This window comes from Varroa jacobsoni, unplaced genomic scaffold (assembly GCF_002532875.2).
Source record: "Varroa jacobsoni isolate VJ856 unplaced genomic scaffold, vjacob_1.0 scaffold_362, whole genome shotgun sequence".
NCBI classification, from domain to species: domain Eukaryota; kingdom Metazoa; phylum Arthropoda; class Arachnida; order Mesostigmata; family Varroidae; genus Varroa; species Varroa jacobsoni.
In genome coordinates, this window is record NW_019213264.1 from 1 (window position 1) to 18,514 (window position 18,514).

Genomic DNA, 18,514 nt, shown 5'->3' on the forward strand with positions numbered 1-18,514 from the left:
AATTAAGTTGTTTCCTAATTGTTATACAGTTACGTAATATACCGTGTTTGGAGCTAGCCGCAGAATTATGTATTATTTTCGTTCCTTGAAGTTCGTTTTTAGAATCGTGCGTGACAAAATTAGCTGAATACGGCGCTCGTGTCGCATACGTAAAGCGCTAGATATTAAACGCGATGCATCAGACTCTTTCAAACAAATGGGGAATAGAAATAAAAATGTAGAGGTGCGCATTCTAATCATTACAGTCAGCGAGCTTTCACGTGGATCACTTTTTCCCACTGTTTATCTGTGTGTCTGTCCCGTTGTTTCTCCTGCAACGATATAATAAAGATGCAAAATAAATGTCAAGCTTGCTGCCTGTCAGTAACAATGCTTGCCAATATCGATTAATAACAGATCAAAACAGAGCCATTGGATGCAAGTTTCCGCTACAGTCGTGGCTTGACTGCGCGGTCCGGTTATATCTATTCTGTATGATCATTTGTATTCATTGTTTTTTATTTCGTGTTTTCTAGCTTTCGAATGTTACAGGGCATGTCATGAGGGCAGCGCCGTTTACAGGGCTCACCAAGCTTTCTCTTCAAAATGAATGACGTCACGGTGACATGAGAACGAAGACAAGGCAGGAACTCGTCCCCGATCTGATACCACGCAGTAATTCATATCTAGGTATAACGTATAGTATATTCACAGGCGACGTAGTGATATCATAACATGCGACTTTTTAAGCGTTATCGAACGTTCTATATAAGTTGTAACTTGGATTATAATTGAAGTCATCCCGTATATAATGTTTACTGTAGCCGTACAGGTATTTGTCAATAGTAAACCGAGTATTCTTAAAGCTGCCTTCAGTCGAAAGGTAAAATGTGACTTAATTCGAGTGCTCTTATCTTACGTTTAAATACATTTGTATGTATAAACACACACACGCACATTCTCAGACTGTTTTTCGATCTTGTGCGAAGGATAGTAACGGCGTATCTTATTTTGCTTGCAGTCTGTTTATAGAGATTTGTCTTACACAATATTACCAACCACAGATCATAATGCCTCAACAATTTTCTGTAATTGGCGCTAGAAGCTCACAGCTCTTATGCACCTGCCAACACTCATCGAAGTTGCCCGTAGGAATGGCTTAACCCATTGCTTAGATCCTGTTGAATAGTTGTTATATTGTACCTAAGCGAATTCGACGAAGCTGGATCTCGCTGCATTTTACGGGAGCTCGCGGTTGTTACCCTCGAATCGGCGTCCCGCTCCGAGAAACCTTGAGAAGCTACCGTACGCAAGACGCCACGAACGGGTCCTCGTCGATTGCGCCGAAGATGAAATACTCCATAGATGAGCGGGTTAATCAACGCCGTTGAACTGCCTAGAATATGATAAAGGACTGCAATTTAGCGGGTTAAGCCTCTACGGCTTAATGAGATGTCACCCCTAGCAGGTACGAAGAGCACTGCATTTTGCAAACACTCAAGGAAGGTTTATTATTATCATTACTACTATTATTATGACGGACGCGTGCAGAACGATTTGTACCGTTGCATCGATTACTTCGAAAACTACAAGTTACACCTACATACCGGTGAGATGAAATGGTGGATCAGTGTTCTCAAGGGTGCCTTGAGAGATTACTGTCTGACATCGCATACGCTCAGGGTCTGGCGTTAGCTAACGTGCCGGCAACCGACCCAGCACTAATGAAGGGACCGCAATTAAACCTGGCTATAGATCTTGCAGCTTGTACAACGTGTTCCAATACCATAGTTCGACAGCAGTAAACGAAATGATCATAACTAGGCAGATGACGACAACGAAAAACGCATAAAAATATAATGATTTTACACGGCATCGATTTGCATGGGCCCGGCAACATTTGAATCGCGGCCATTTTTTTTTCCAATCCTCCAGCGCTACTGCTTACTCCATTCGGGCACGGAACTGTCTAAATATAATTATAGAGATCCTGTGATATTTCTTCTTGATATTTACTGTGATAGTTATAGAAACATATGGTTTTGTCATACAATTTATTATATTCTCTTCAGTGTATTGACTTTCCTGTTAAAGCCGAACGCGTTGAATGTATACGTATTTGTTCCATGATATCTGCTGAATTTTGCTAATAGGCGATATGGCAATGGGCAAGTATTCTTTTTTTTCATGATCCGCAGTGCGTTAGTTTGGCTGTCACGCTATTACTATGCCACACTTTATTTCAATTCTGTTTTCAGAGCGAATTGAAGTTGAGAAAGTTCAATTAGGCCAGCGATAGTAGATACTGTGTCAGAAAAAATAACAGCCAACGGTTTATTGCGAACTTCTTGGTAAGTTAAGATTTCATAGTTGAATGAAGTCTGTGCAGGTACAACAGGGTTGCAATACAGCCGGCTGTTATTTTTGCCTCACTCCCTTAAATATACGTACTCGAGCCTCGTAAAGGTTACGACTACTGAACTGATAAGTAGTTTTGCCGTGGACGAATTTTTAGACCAATGAGAGATTTGGTTCATCTTAAAGTAGGGCATTCTCTCTTGCTGCAATGCCCGCTTCGCCTAATTTTCGACCCCCACCCAGCAACGAGGGCTCTAGGTCCGTTATTACATCGTATAGTACCATCAAATCGAGCTGATAACGTCTTTCCCCGTGACCGTTTCGACATCTTATAATTCTTCTTTTCAAAACTTTATTGCCATTGTTTCGTCATGCTGCTATTGAACAACCGTCGTACAACAGCAGTACAGTACAGTTGTTTCATCGTTGCCAGCGTTACACTGATATACCTGTTAGTTTTTTTTTTATTTGTTCTTAATCAAAATAGGATGGGCATTTCATCTTCCGCTGTTTCTCACCGCAATCGATCACCAATCGTGTCACCGCCGTCATAATAATCTGAGATCCTATAATTTCCGCTCGTGTTTGAAGGCGCTGTTTACTAAAATTTCAGTTTTTAAAGGCAGTATATACAGACAATGTTCTGACCACCGCTGAGCAGCGGAAAGATCTCGTACACCCGAGTTTCCACCATGAACTACTGACTGTATATTCTCGTTTCCATTTATTTTATCCATCGACCCGGATAGGGCCAGTATATTTATTTCGACACGGTGCGGACCGCGCCTTACTCTGTTGTTATGCTGTTTCTAATGTGCACAACTTGGTTTTCTACTTAAGATTACCATCTATCGTGGATAGATGAATAACGGCTATGCCGCGTTCGTCTCGAAATTCACTTGAGCCTATGTCACGCCTTGTGTCGTCTGCTCTATTTTGGCTCGCTTTCAAGCTCTGGCGCCGTTCGAAATTCGAGTCCGTATGTTTTCGTCGCTTTTTCTCGTAATGTCTTGATGCTTATTGCATGAAATCCTTTCTCTTAGTGAAAGACCGCTTCTATAAAAAGACTGTATCCCGGATAGATTTTTCGATATTTTTTCAAATCTAACGTCGAACATGGTCTCGAAATCAGATACATGCGATGTTTTCTAGCGTTTACATACAAAAATTATATTGCTTTTAGTAGCGTATGTGTTTCACCACGTGTCGCTCGCGTAATTTCGTTCTCTCTGCTGGCTACATGGAACGTCATTTAGCTTTTGTTCGTTTTCAACCATATGTCATTGTTCTTTGTCGACAGTTGCCTGTCAGCTGAGCAGTTTCTGCCTGATCACGCGACCTTCTTTTTTTGGCATTTTTGGCCAGCTTCGATTGTTCTGTGTTTTTTTTTTTTTTCTATACGTTTGCTTGCTTTATTCCTTAGTCCTGTCATTTAGTCCGCGCTGTTTTATACAATTTCAATTCTCAGTATCAGCTCGTCGTTCTATGTACACCCATAGGTGTACGTGCATATGTTTCTCTGGACAGCAAACGACAAAAACATTTGCCTTATTCAGACCTGCACGGTGGGTTTACATGAGCTATTACGGTTAACATAAGTTATGTTGGTTCATTGTGGGTTAATTGATTTTGGTTGTAATACGGTATAAGCTCTGCGTGTATCGTATTAGAGGCACGTACGAGCTGGACAGGTATGTCCAATGTATCTAAATATAAGGGCTAATTATCTAATTTAAAGTAATAGCAATTAAATTGACAATAAATTAAAACTAGCTTTTGATCGCCATTCAAGTCCTCTGCTGCACCCGTCGTATTAATGATTTTTTCAGCCTGTCAATGTTGTAGAGCAGAGCTGTAAATATTCGTCGTCAACATGTCACGTGCCTTTACAAACAGCTCTTTCAGATGATTCTCCATGTACTTTAATGATTTTCATCGGTTTTTTTCAAATGATACAGGAGCTACACGGCTAGACCAGATGAAAATTCGTTAGATAATCAATACCTATGCTTGTTCGTCAACTTAGCTGCAGGCCTTTGTCCGCAACAGGCGACAGAAGAGCACCTTTTGTATCCGCTTGGAAGATATCGCTCCTAAAACTAAATGGTACTCTTTCCGCATCCGATAGCGTTCGCTTGTGAGGCATCGCAATTCAGAGTTGGAATTTTTATTGCTATTGCTGTTATGACGGTAATTATTTAAGCTGTTAACGGCTATTGTTTTTTATAAGCGTTCTGCACCATTTAGGAGTACTTTCTGTTTGTGCTAACGAGGCAGAGACATTGGCGAAAATTTCAAACTGTATCTTCAGTGGTATGAATAGGCAACGGCACATGAGACGATACGGTGAAAATATGCATTAATACGTTTAATAACTTGTTTATCGCAAACTATATCCCGTGTGTTAAATTCTATACTGGCAGTTAAATTTTACTAAGACACATGCGTTACTCTAAAGATATTAAATGCAGTCACTGCCGTAAATCATACGGTAAATCGAAGACTCACAGTGTTTTTGGGACGAATCGGCATACAAAGACACACGGGTCACTGATAAATAGATGCGTAGGTTGTAGGAGTGGATTGAGCCGCCGCGGGGCGAAAACAGTGACAAAAAGTTTAAAGCACGATGCGGCTAAAGAATTCCAGACAAGTGCCTGTTCCCACAAACTTTGTTTGAAATAATACAAGGATTAATTCTGACCTAAAGGTGAAGAATATCGTATCCGAGGCTTAATAGATGAGGTTCTCACAGTACGAGACAAAATCTTAAATTTCCGAAAAAAGTATTCGTTTAATAGAATTTCAGGACCAAGATTCTTCTCTATTCGGCAACAGCTGAGCTTCGGTGTCAAGACTACTTCAGACTAAGGGCTTTTCTGTTTAAGGTGGCTTCTCATAAGCCCCTCACGCACCTTTGAACCCCTGTTAACATTGAATTAGGCACATGCAATGAAACATATGCGGTCAGCCACGCTGCTATACACCACATCGTAAAGGTTTGCGAAGGTTTGTCTGAACAGTTCTCAATAAGATTAAAGCTCCGCCATTTTACGCCCTTATTAGTTACCAGTTAATTTTCTATGGGCTTGAAAATGACCGTTTGAAATAAATAGGCAATATCCATCTCGTCTTTTTGTTCTTACAAGTTATGTTAGATGAGTTTTCAAGGGGCCATTCAATCAGTTTCCGCTGAAATAATAACTATTGAGTTTTTCTGCGTAGACACCTTCTGACGTTTGTTGGTTTGTATGGTCGTAGGTGTGGACTTCGCAGGAACAACTTCAACCCCAGAATCGTTGCTCGTTTCTGTTCTTTAACAATCACCTGAATGTCATTTCCAGGAGTGCCATTCCTCTTCTAGATCCTGCATCGCCGTGATAGACGCCATGATCCTGTTACTCTTAAAGCCGCTATCACCACTGCCGCCGCCATCAAAATCGGATCACTGGAACTATCGGACTGAATAATTTCATCTTTTCAAAACAGGTGAATCAAGAACGAGCGGGCAATTTTTAAACCTAAACCGCTGAATACGTTGACCTGGTTAAATTTTCTTGTGCGATTTAAGGAACATCAGAAATAAAAACTTAGTTAAAAATACTCGGTTGCTCCTATTACGGCCAGGATACGTCGCAAAGAAAACAACACTTAGGAGGCAGGAACCAGATTAAATCGAAGGAATGAATGATTTCAATAGAGTATCGGTGTAAAGTACTTTTAGCAGCATACGTTACGTTGCCTTAATCTTAGAACAAGCATGACAAAACGAAAGGATTTTTGCTTTTTTTTTTTTTGTAAAGTCTCATTAAAGTACAGATTTAGGTAACTAATAGAGCACCACAGCTCAGCTGGAGGATTACTTTTGTTATGAGCATAATGCATATAATTTACGGTCTAAAGCTAGCGTTTGCATGCACGCGAGCTGAATACACGAATAAAATAATGTAATAATATTATCTGGCAGTATAGCCGGCAAATCAACAAAAATGTCGTATTTGTGAAGACATTTCTTTAAAAAAGTGTTCTTCCAATTTATTGATTGGTTCGCAAATTTTTGTTCATACAGTTGGGCGCTGGACGTGTCCATACCCGAAAAGGACTTCATTAAAGAACCTGGCAGAAGTATTCGGCCTCTTGAATATTTCGACTCTAGTCATAATCCAAGTAAAAATCTTCCTCTACTAGGATAAATCGATGCTCACTAGCCATACAGATCATCTGCTAAATTTCGAGGCGCACAATTCAGTACAAACCCAGCGGTCGTTAGCTTTAATTAACCAGCATGTTGTGCGAAAAAAACCTTTACATTCAACGGTGCGAGCCAGTGGATGGGTGCAGAAGCAACACGAAACTGCTCGCCCACATTTCTTTCATATGCTCATTCGTCATACAAACTGCTAAGTTATACCTATTAAGATCAAACTTTTCTATTTCAAGATTAGAGCGATTTTCCTTACGACCAGAATATCTGTAAGAATAAGCGAGAACTCGGGAAAATGAAACATACCTCACAAACAGTTTAACTAACGCAGTTAAGACATGTGTAATCAACCAAATCGGTAAAAGCCAGTTTCTATATAAACATTATAAAACAATTTAAAAATGATCTGGCGTTGCGTAATCGGTATATCTTTGACTTGAAGGCCCGCCATGTATCGAGTTAGCAAACGTATTTTATGAAGACGCATCCTAAATAAAAGCTCAGTTGCTAAATAATTCGATCAATGAATGAAAAAGTCGGATTTGTGGGTTGTTTCATTAAATGTATCATTCATTGAACTAGTCATCAATACCTACGATCTAGTTGGGGGTCGATCCTATTTCCCAGTTGGCCTAAAACCCTGCGTACACTGACATAAGTTGCGCGTTTCACTGACGAATGCGAAAAATCGCAGGACTCAAAGCATAAAAGCGGAGACATTGTCGTGCCCAACCCCAGTGCAAATCGCGGCTAAGAACGTAATTCTTCTATGACGTAAAATAGCTAATCCTACTGCCAGGCGGTAACCAATTCGTAAAGTTAATCGCTGATAGATTGAATGTCTTCAGGCCGGTGGCGAAAAAATTACATTATCTTCGATCGTTGCGTCTAATTCTCTTCAAAGAAAGCCGTAACAAGATCAGTCCTTACCCAGTGTAACGTTCTCTTTAAGCTCTTGCAATCCCCGCGAGTCCTAGCTAGTCCTATATTCGCGAATACAATACTTGGCTTTGCAAGTTTTAGTTATTGCCGAATTAACAGAAACGAGAAACGTGATGGTACATAATAATAAGAGCTATTTTGAGTGAGTACTGAACGTACAGATTCCTGCTTTTTTTTTTTATGCAGATTCATCAATCGACGCTTAATAATAGCAAACGTTCCTTTAGATAACACGTTAGCCTTTAAGGGAATCGCCGAAGAAATACAGTTGATCCACAGTTGTAATCATCAAGAGTAAACAGGCGCGATCTTTGCTGATCGGGAGACGACTAACTACACCGTTTATACGTTCCTCAGGTGTTCTATGAGCACTAGTGCACAAAAAAAAAGACGGCTAGTTTTCACTGATATCGAAGCGACAGATATCAGTCATCCTATAACAATAGTGGTAACTAACTCGTCGTAGCTAAGAGCGTTGTGCCTTTCAGACTTACCTTATAGCTACTACAGGTGATGTATTCTACCCGCGACCAAAAAAAACCCAGCGGTAGCGTCAGAAGTCCCAGCAACGATATCATCTAAAAAACAGCTCGACTAACAAACAATACTAAATATTTTTTAAAATCGCTTCCATAAATAGTATGTTAAAGTATTTACGTTTTGCTCACGTAAGAAAGTTTCGTCCCGCTCATAGCGGCCGCTGGCTCCAGTAGCAGCATTACTCAGCGAGGAAAGAACAACCTTAGACGACATTTATCCGTCACTAAATTGGGTATTGGGTAAACTAAATTGGGTAAATTGGGTATATAGATCTGTTCGTTCACTGTACTGACTGAAATTAATCGAACGGATGATTATATCACATATCAAATCCACACACGCCGATAGGAAGACACAAGCAAAAATAAGTGTCTCATATTGTAAACATTGGCTTTGGTCGTTTCTTTTATTCTTTTCCGTCAGCCGTGCCCTACGGGGCGTTATAATTGACTAATAATCTTAGCGTCCGTTCGACAGGTATGACAAACTCATTAGTGTTTATCACTTCAAATCCGCTATTCAACTTTAAAATTATCCTCACGTAGTTCCCAGATATCCACCCCTAACTTGAACTAAAACGTCCTGTGATACATGCATTGAAAATCGATTCATCGTATCCCGTAAGCGTACGTACACAGGGTTGGAATCATCTCGTCTGTATACGGATAACGTTTCGAAGATGGGCATTTGGACGAATACGATCAGATACTTTGCGTGTAACGCTTCCCGCATCAAGTCAATTAGCTAAGATGGATCTCAATTAAGCTGACTAATGCTTATAGCCACAGTATGACAAAACCTACATCCGAGAATGCCATTTCATACATAAGATGATCGTGTATCATATGGCGGCAGGTTCTCCATCTGTGAAGGAAATACCGGATCTTGTTTGACATCTTGAGTTCTGCCTCGGCAGGCTCGCCCGCTGCCTTTAGCGTACCTCGCTAATGCTTTCGTTCATTCATGAGAAATGGTTACAAATGCTCACCAAATCGGCACACTCACGTATAAGTCATTCCCTTCGTCCTTACCTTAATAGAAACCATTGCAGGCCCGAAAATTTAAGATCTTCAAGGATTTTGGAAAACGTAGAATGCGGTGAATTCGAGTAAATTTTTGCTTTTTTTTTTAGTACCGTAACGGCGAGCTCAGGAAAGCATAGAGAAGCTGTCGTTTCATTCAATCTGATCACGATCTATTCTAACCTGTGACACCCAACTAATTGTACTGAAGCTTCCATACGTATCGTTCAAAACTGCGAAAATTAAGAAGATGAGATCAATTTGTTCTGCCAAGTATCCCAAAAGTGAAGAATATTGCCGTCTATCAAAACCGTAAACAAATAAAAGCATTTGACGTACTCATTTGGACTCTCTAATGATCTTTTCCCATTTGTATTATGAAGTGCTGGACAGCGAGACGAAATGTAAAAAGTAGTTTAAAATATAATTAGACTATTTTCTCCCTTAATTATAGAAGGATCTAAGACCCTGAACCCACTCGTGCGAACTCTACAGGAAATTACAATAAAACAGATTGAGGCTATGATATACGTTCGTTCGGATCACAAATGATGAAAAATTCTATAGCTCATAGAACAATTAAGGTTTTTTGTTAAATATAAAGAACTCCGCGAAAATCGTGCTGCTCAACTTAAATAACTGGAAGGAAAAGGAAATTCACATGGCAAAATAACTATGCCAGAGTCAGTGCAAAACATTCAATCATCTAATTGTGTATAATGGACCAAAATTTATCGTATTCAAATATAAATGTTGTATGTTATTCCGTCAAATTCAGAACCCGAAGTTCGTCTCGAATTGCTATACATTTGTTCCACGCTTATCTAACATACTGGTTGCAAACGAGCTTGTTTTTTTTCTTTTTTTGAAAAAGGAATCAAACTTTCTTGCTTCCTGATCACGCATTGCGTCTCATTCCTGCTACAGGATTTTCGATTCACGTTCCAACTAGGTGCCATCGTGAAAGTAGGATATTTTCTGCCAAAGCTAGAAGAAATATTCAGTGTTCAGTTAATTCCGTCGAATTATTGAATGTTGGTTCGTTCTTTCGTTGAAGTTTGTCTGTTTTGCACAGTTGGTTGCTATGGCAACGAGACGAAAGCTGCTGTTGATGTTTTGATACGGTTGCCCTTTCACAAATGGATTATCCTGTGCCGACAATAAGACTGGCGAGAATAGCTTAGAGTGCCTCGATTCGTATAAGGAGAAACCGATCCGCATGTTAAAGTCGATGAGGTAGATTTGTAACAGGAGGACAATCGAGTCGGATAGCGATAAAATGAACCGTGGCACGTTTTTCCTGATACGATGTTTCATCGCTCTATATTATACGGACAATGAGCAGCTTCCGAACACGAATTAACTCTGGACTCATTAGCAAAAATCAGTTTACCAAAAGTGAAAAGGCGACTAGGAAGTTTTTACTTTCCATGAGATTACGCCCACTTACGTTTCACGTATTTCAGTGTTGTTTCAGTGATACTTGTAAGAAGTGCTCTGTACGCTGGCAAGAACAAGCAAATAGTCGACCGGATCCGCATAGGTAGTTTCATGGGACAGTATTAGTCTTGTATAAAAAAAAGGTTGGGACTTAGTTCTTGGTAAACCACTAAATGGCATCTAGAGGCCTTTACCATTGTACCTTCTTATAACCAGCCATAAATAATAGCGAAACTGTCCACACTAACACCGATCCTTTAACACAAAAAAAAAAAACGAAAAAGAAAAAGACTAATTAGGTAACGGGAACAAAAGACACTTACTTTTTGCAAGTTAGCTCTATTCTGCCAGTACATGTTCGTGCAGGAACCAGATCCAACTGAAAAATCATTCATACAGTGGTAAATCCCTTTACCTCTTCCTTTACTCCTCGGCTTGCTCGTCTGCTTTCTCTATCGCTTCCCTGACTACTCTTCCAGGTCATATTAAACTCATTCAGTTTGACCTGTTCTCAATCGACTTCCCTTTAACCGAACACCTCACCTGGACCAGCACTGGCCTTATTGATGGCTGTGGTCTGCCCCACCCCTAGGGACTCATCTGGGACTATAGTTAACTACCTACAGTATGTTTATGAGTGAGATAAAGTGCGAAAAGTATTGCTACGCCCACAATGAGATTGTAAAATGTGTGATTTCAACGCTGAATTAAAGCATTGAACTGACAAAGTTTATCATTTAGAAACAAATCTTTAAGGTAAATTCCCTGGTCCTGTAAAGCGGGCGTTCGCTAAAAACTTCTACAGATCAACGACAGTCGAGCAAATCGAGGTGTTTTTGAAGGGTATTGCCTTATAACAAAGACAGCCTAGGTATAAACGGGTTGACATTTATAAATTAAAAATGCCGCAAATGTGTCATTTCTATCGCTGCTGCAACGAATCCGTAGCAAGAAAAATCAATCTAGTTCTGTCGTGTTGATATAATCGTTGAGGAAACACCGAGACAGCAGCATCTAAATAATCAAGGACACATACAAGATCGGCCACCGCCTGCAGAAGTCGGATGAAGCAAAGCTTATTCGCGACAATCCCATAAAGTCCCAACAAAAACCAGTGGATTCTTCCCAGGAACTGCTAGCCTCCTAAAGACTGAACTTTTTTCCTATGTTAGCTCCCTGCTAAGTGAGAAGATCATCACGTGACGTCTATGGAATAAGTGTGTTGCAGTATAGTCTGCAGTTGGGCCAGGTAATTGGAGATGACGAAGATATAGCGTCTGCTGGAAACGATCAGGTTAAGGTCAATTAACTTTAATCAAAAAGGGTCGCGTATAAAATTCAGCCATCTAATAGATATCGCAAGTGACATAAAATCGTAAAGCTAAGAAAATTCAGGACCGAAACAATAACGATAGAAAAGTTTAACTCTACAAGACAACCATCTTTGTAGAGCCGAAATAATTTTTTATATACATCTTATGATATTGTCATTATTACGTGCATGCTCCGAAACTTATCTAATATTTTTTTCTCTATTTTAAAGTAGAATTTCTCATATTGACACTATTTCCTTGTTGGTCTTTCCAGTACGCAGGTATTTTGACAAAACTACGACTAACTTAATCGGCACCATAGGCTCACTGACATATCTATTTATATGGAAGAAACGGCAAGACCGAGTAATCGTTGGTGTGTCTGTCACATCTGCTTAAAAACGATGTTGCAACAAGAATCCATTATTGCCAAATACTTTTATTGCCTTGCCGGTTTCCGATTTAATCGCAGCACTAATGGCAGCAAAATCCATAGTATAGAAAACGGATTTTCAAAAACAACAAATTATCGAGCAATGCGATAAAATTAACATCCTTACACAGAACTATATGATACAGATAGATGGCTGACTATACGTTCATTTTCTTTTGTAGCAATAGACATGTCCTGTTTTTCCTCGTTCCTGACTTCCGTCCTATAGGCCTACCCAGATTTCATCACTTTCGTTAAACCATTCACTGTCGTCTCTTCCCATCTCGTAGCTTGTACGCGTTTGCGTCTCTCAACACCAACGACAAAATCTTGATTGCGCTATTTTGATGTTCGGCTTTCTCTGCCTGCCATTGCTACGTTGGATGTGCAGACAGAAGTGTCGAGATCTCTCTTAGTTGGTTAGAACACCAAATGATAGATTCGTTCTCTGCAGCGGTCATTGTCGCACTTCATACTTTTATCTCCTGCTCTTTGTCCCTTAGCAGCCTCCCATCAGCTTCGCAGGGGTTTCTGAGTGACAGCGTAGCTTACAGCCGGCGAATCGGCTACGGGTCGATAAGCCGACCAGCCCATTTTCCATTTATGGCCTGGTCCGACCACATCGGACAACTCCACTGTAACCCTGTGGTACTTTCGGGGATAGCCCCCAGTAACTTGTTGTTGATGTTCACGCCGCTGTCATCATCGCCGTCACTGCCACCACTGACAACAGCGTTTTCCCTGTTACGATAGCGAACAAATACTGACGCTTGCGTCGTTTTCACTTTGTGCTGCCTTCTGTTAATATTTATTTCGACCAAAAAGGACAAAAAGCAAAATCAGTAATCCTAGGCATCTACTGCCGCAGTTCGTCGAGCCTTTTAACCATCTTGCTTCTGCTGCTTAAAAGCTCAGCGGAGGGAAACGGCATTTAGAAATGAAAAACAAGGATGCGCTCAATGTGTGGAGCCGTAATGCTATTAATACTCGTAGGAGTCACGGCAATGTTCTCACCCAACCCGGTAATCAATCATGTGGCTTCATCAAAGCCTAGTATAAGACTTTATTGGCCGATCTTTGCCGGATAGCTAAAAATGAACTGAATAAACCGGTAAGTAAACATGATCGAACGAGTACGTTCCGTTCTACGCCCCGTTGAAAAAAGAAAAGGATCCACCATAAGGCCCGGCCTTAATATTTGTATTCGCTGCGACAACTCTTAGGCTTAATGCTTATTCTGTCATCGTGTACCGTCTGTTGTATGTGCCTACAACATATGTATGTATGTACATATATATATATATATATATATATTATAGACACTTCCGGTTATTTTTACTGTGCGAACAAATCTTCAAAATCATTTCGGTAATGCTTCAAGGACTTGCTTCTTCTAAAAGGTCCAGCCAAGGTAGGCCTTCCTGGACTCATCTGGGGTTTCTCTGACACGTTTACAAAACAGACTCGTAGAACACTTGTCAACGTTCAAGTGCTCATGTTGCCATAGCAGAGAGGTCAACATTCGCTATTCAGGCCACGCCGCCCCTCTGCGAATACTGAAGGACAACTCGAAGAACAGATACAGGATAAAGTGGTAATGTCTGGGAAAGGCATCGTACATTCTAGAGTAAACATCATACACACTCACGGAAGTTGTTCTGGCATAACCGCTCGACTATGTAAAGCCAAATAGGACACAAACAAAGGACAAGAGCAAATCTTTTTGCTTTTCGATCTTACGACAAATAAAGGCCCGATAATTATCCTAAAAAATAACTCAAATCACTCCGAAATTATATGAAACGAAAAGCATAAAACTTGGTTACGAGGCGTCGATACATGCAATCATGGCTCACGCTGCAATAACGAACATGCTTGATAGTTAATTTGTGAGCTAAGAATAACTTAAGCAAACTTTCCGCGTGGCAAAGACCCATGCAGTTTTGGATATGAAACGATAACGTATTTTGTTTTGAAATTATTCCGGATTTAGCTAATTGTGGAAATGGATCAGCCACTGACTAAACAAGAACAAACAGAGGGCATTATCAGTCGGTACATCTGGCACTTTGCAAGGCTTATTCTGTCAAGGAACGATTACACGTAGGGCAGTTCTCATCTAACCACTAGACATGATTTTGAGACAAATCTCCCTTCTATGGCTTATCGCTCGCCTTGCGACTATCCGAGTAGTGGTTTCCGGCTTCTGTGAGTCACTATTGGCACGTCTTGAACTGTAGACCGCCTATAATACAGGGCACACCCTAACGAACTAACAGTTGCAAGAACACATAAATGACTGCAATGGCGCTTAGCTACATAAATAAGTGGTTAGCGTTTGATAACATCGCTGACATGTTCGCCAGCGTGTTGCTTGTTCAAAGCAAGAAATTTATCAGAAGTCGAATGATAAATATGGCTATGAGTATAAACATTAGTCGTGACCAGCTAAGGTAGTGATAAAGGTGGCAGCCCGAAAGTTCTCGTTCCTTAGGTACAATAACGTCATGGCACAATAACGGCTTTCGCTTAGCTTAGCCTCTATATATATGTATATATATATATATATATATATATATATAATTACCTATCAATACACTTGTTATTCTTGGAATAATCGTTAGCGCCAATCCATTACATACCTCGTATAGTCGACCAAAGAAAGTTTATCATCCTTATTCCTTATATATATATAGATATATATATATATTTGGAAAAATTATGGACAAAAATAAAAATATGTCGAATATCCAAAGATGTCTATATTATATCTCAGTAGACAACAAGACTAAAAATATCGCCCGTGACAGAAGATTAATCACTATATCATTTTATACAGTGTGAAGTAAACCAATTTATAGAAAACTTGTCAAAAGATGGTATATAACTAGGGACAGAAATTTAAATGAAAACTGCATAGTATACCTTAGGTAGCAGGGTAAAACTACAAATAATGTTTAATGTCCTGTACTTTCAACTATACCATATGAAGTTGAAGCCAACTTTCGGATAATCAAAGTTCTTTCAACTTTTCTAATAAAGTACATGTGAGGTTTTAGGTAGTAGGAATTAGGATGCAAGTGGTGAAAAAAACAGGTAACGTAGCCAGTTTATTAAGTTACTTTTTCAGCTATCGGTGTCGTATCAATATAGGTCTCTGAAAATTCGTAAATAGGTAGCTTCTATGGCCTGCTATAAACTTCAAGCAACACATGTAATCATTCTTCTCCTATCGATAAATAGAAGTCAACAGTGTAACCTTACTAGATTGCAGAATTTCAGTGAATTAGTTCGATGAAAAGAGATCACTGTTTTTTAACAATAAGTTCTCAGCGATTCAGTTCCGGTACTACAATACCAATATATTTCTTAGTCGTTCAATTCAATAACAGAGGTCTATTGTATAACGTAATGTACATATAATGTAGTTACTTACCAAAAAAGAAGATTGCTGCCGACAGTTCCTCGGTAAGCTGCTGATCATCAGGAGCTAGGAAGACAAAGATCACCATCATCATGTAGTATGGTGTCCAGCAGACGACGAAAGCGGCCACAATGACAAGCGTTATTAGAAGTGATTTTCGCTTGGCACGGTTAAACAATCGCTTACGTTGTTGCTCCATCGTCAAGGAAGATGACGTAGCCGACACACTGCAGCCGACGCCGCTGCCACGGGCGAGCAGTAACACGCCTCCCTGAGTGCCTATCAAGAAAATGTTGATAAACTAATTATTAAACATTTATGGTGACTCAATATCGTATTACGTTGTATTACCTACAACTTGTAGTTGTATATATAGTGTGAGTACGAGGCGATATGAACTCAAACAAAGGCAATTATATGCACTTTTGCTTGTTTATATTAGCTAAAAAATTTAAGATAGCTCATTAAACTATTGTTTTTGGCACTTTCGACATTAACTTCAATTCGAACGTATGTTTTAGTCATTCTTTGAAAAACTATAGGTTAAAAGTGGGACTAAAATAACAATCGAGATCTCATTCAATTTCTACCACAACCTTTTCAGGATATTAGCACAATTGTTACGACAAAGGATTTAACCAGCTTCTAGCTACCGAACCAAATCTCATAGACCAGATTATTAAAAACAGCGATTCATCGAAATGCAACACCTATTTTCAATTCGAGGCCTATGCATAAACTAAACGTCCGTCTATAGGACACAAATAATAGATACGCGAAGATAATACGCTCTTATTAAAAACAAGAGTAAGTTCTGTAAAATTTTCACGCACAGAGCTAGCTAGCTTCCAAACTTTTCATTCAAAATAGGGAATCTCCAACAAATCTCCGATCCATACATCCCACATAGTTTGAATCAGTGGGAAGTCTAAACGACACGATCCTATTTAGGTATAGGTCTCTTCTGCTAGTATCCAACAAGTTCCATGGCGCCTTTTTTACATTGACGTGTCATATGCGGAGAGGTGCATTATCGCACTTCAAACCTTAAAAACAAAGCTGACGGCTACTTGTCCTGTACGATCTGAGTGTCAGATCGTCAAAAATGTTAGGGGGAGGTCGGGCTTCTCCTAAACAGTAAACGCACTTGTACTTGGATGAAGAAAGCCGGCGATGTAGGCCAAGGGCAGGTGTTACTTTTGCGGCTACAGAGTTATCAACTGCTAATGATGAAACTGTCGGGTCTAGCGAGAGTATTTTTAACTTACAGCGATCATGATAGCTAGTTCGTTTAACAACAAATGCAGGGAATAAACGGAGACACCGTATAGTGATCGCACCTAGACACCCAGCTAAGATAGCTATTTCTAAGCGTTGTGTTTCCTCGCCGTGGGGTTCATGAGCCTGTTGTAGTAACATCCATTAAAACAGTTTGCATATCTTTTATTTACAAGGAAAATTTGATAATTTACAGATTCTAGACCATGCGCCTTAAACTGCTGGGTACATACATGATAGAAGCTATTTTTATTTTCGATAGCTGTCAATCTGATGTGTTTATTTATTTAATAATTCAATTTTCATATAGGATTAGGGCGACCTCAACCTTGCCTACATCTGGTCTTAAGGGCGGATCATATAGGTAAGATCACAAAAAGGAAATAGGGAATCTAGCTAGTCTCATATAAGTGAAAAATAGGCGCAGTTTTTTTGCCGAAACGATTCTTTATTATATATAAGAAGCCTCGCTCTACGCATATGCCTTGCTAAAGTAACTATAGATTACACAATCAACTTAATATTGGCTGGTGTTTCGTCAGACTAAACTATGCAAGTGTTACAGTTATGTTAAGAAAGATAACAAATAGCTGCGTGCTTTTTTTTTTTTTACTTACGGCCACTTTAACCTGTGCAGGCAAAGATCATCCTGTAATGTCTATCGTGAACGTAAGTTAACTAAAACATGGTCAGCTATTTCGTGTCTTTCGACTCGAAACTCTTAGCTCTATAGTACATTTACGATAGGCGATATTGCATGTAGCATACCGTATATGTATATGATATATAATACACGAATCTTCACCACACTCTTTTAAACTTAACTTCGAGTCCGGCAATTTAATATATATGATGAATTTTCATAATAGTGCAGTGGAAGTGAACTGGTGCACTCGACTAGTGTTTTCGGAAACCGGTCCACTTTTGAAGCCAAACTTAAACAAACACGTTCTGCGCTAAGGGACAAGTTCCTTGCAGCACCACCAATGGCAAGTAGAGATTCAACACACACAGTTTATAATGACCAATTTGACCCAAAGCAAATAGAGAACAAGGTGGTGCAAATCTGCAACAGGTACTGAAAAGTAAAAGGTAATTGCCATTTTATTCAGACTAACTTAATACAGCATTTTTTCCACTAAGTCAAGAAGTACGTTAACGATCGTCACATGGGTAATTGCCCCAATACTGAACTCAAGCCTATTTGAGTCTGGTCTGTGTGAGTTCTCTGCAGGAGCTTGGACTACCCCACTACAGGGGCAATCATTGTTAGCAATTCAGACAATCAGAAACAATTGGCATATAGTAGCGGAAATAGCTTTTCCGTTATAGGAACGAAGTAGGTGCAGTAAGAATCTAAAATTTTGACACATTAAGTGTGCAGTCACCCTTGCAGTGTCATTAGGTCCTCGAGTATAGCATTACCCGTCGAAAGTTCGCGAACTACAGTTAAAGTTATTTAGCTCGACACCGAGCTTGCGCATTTTACTATCTTTGCAGTACTATCCAGTGAGACTCCAAAGTCGTAGGCTATGAGCCGAGCTAAGGGTCAGCTTGTATATATATGTCGTGCGAGACCAT

The 18,514-nt window shown here is 39.8% G+C and overlaps 1 protein-coding gene across 3 annotated transcripts in view; it reads right to left on the reverse strand.

Moving 5' to 3' along the window:
• Positions 1–7: 7 nt before the first annotated feature.
• The window catches only part of LOC111259747 (gonadotropin-releasing hormone receptor), a 37,028-nt gene continuing 18,521 nt past the window's right edge, over positions 8–18,514 (reverse strand). Inside the window, exons 5-7 of one of the 3 annotated variants that reach the window (XM_022831959.2) lie at positions 15,668–15,934; positions 1,183–1,375; positions 8–311 (exon numbers count right to left, since the gene is read on the reverse strand). In XM_022831959.2, the coding sequence (XP_022687694.2) occupies positions 266–311; positions 1,183–1,375; positions 15,668–15,934 (506 nt within the window). In that variant the 3' untranslated portion in view covers positions 8–265. Of the gene's footprint in view, positions 1,376–10,808; positions 10,865–15,667; positions 15,935–18,514 lie in introns of all 3 variants that reach the window. The other 2 variants (XM_086968003.1, XM_086968002.1) reach the window with 2 other exon arrangements.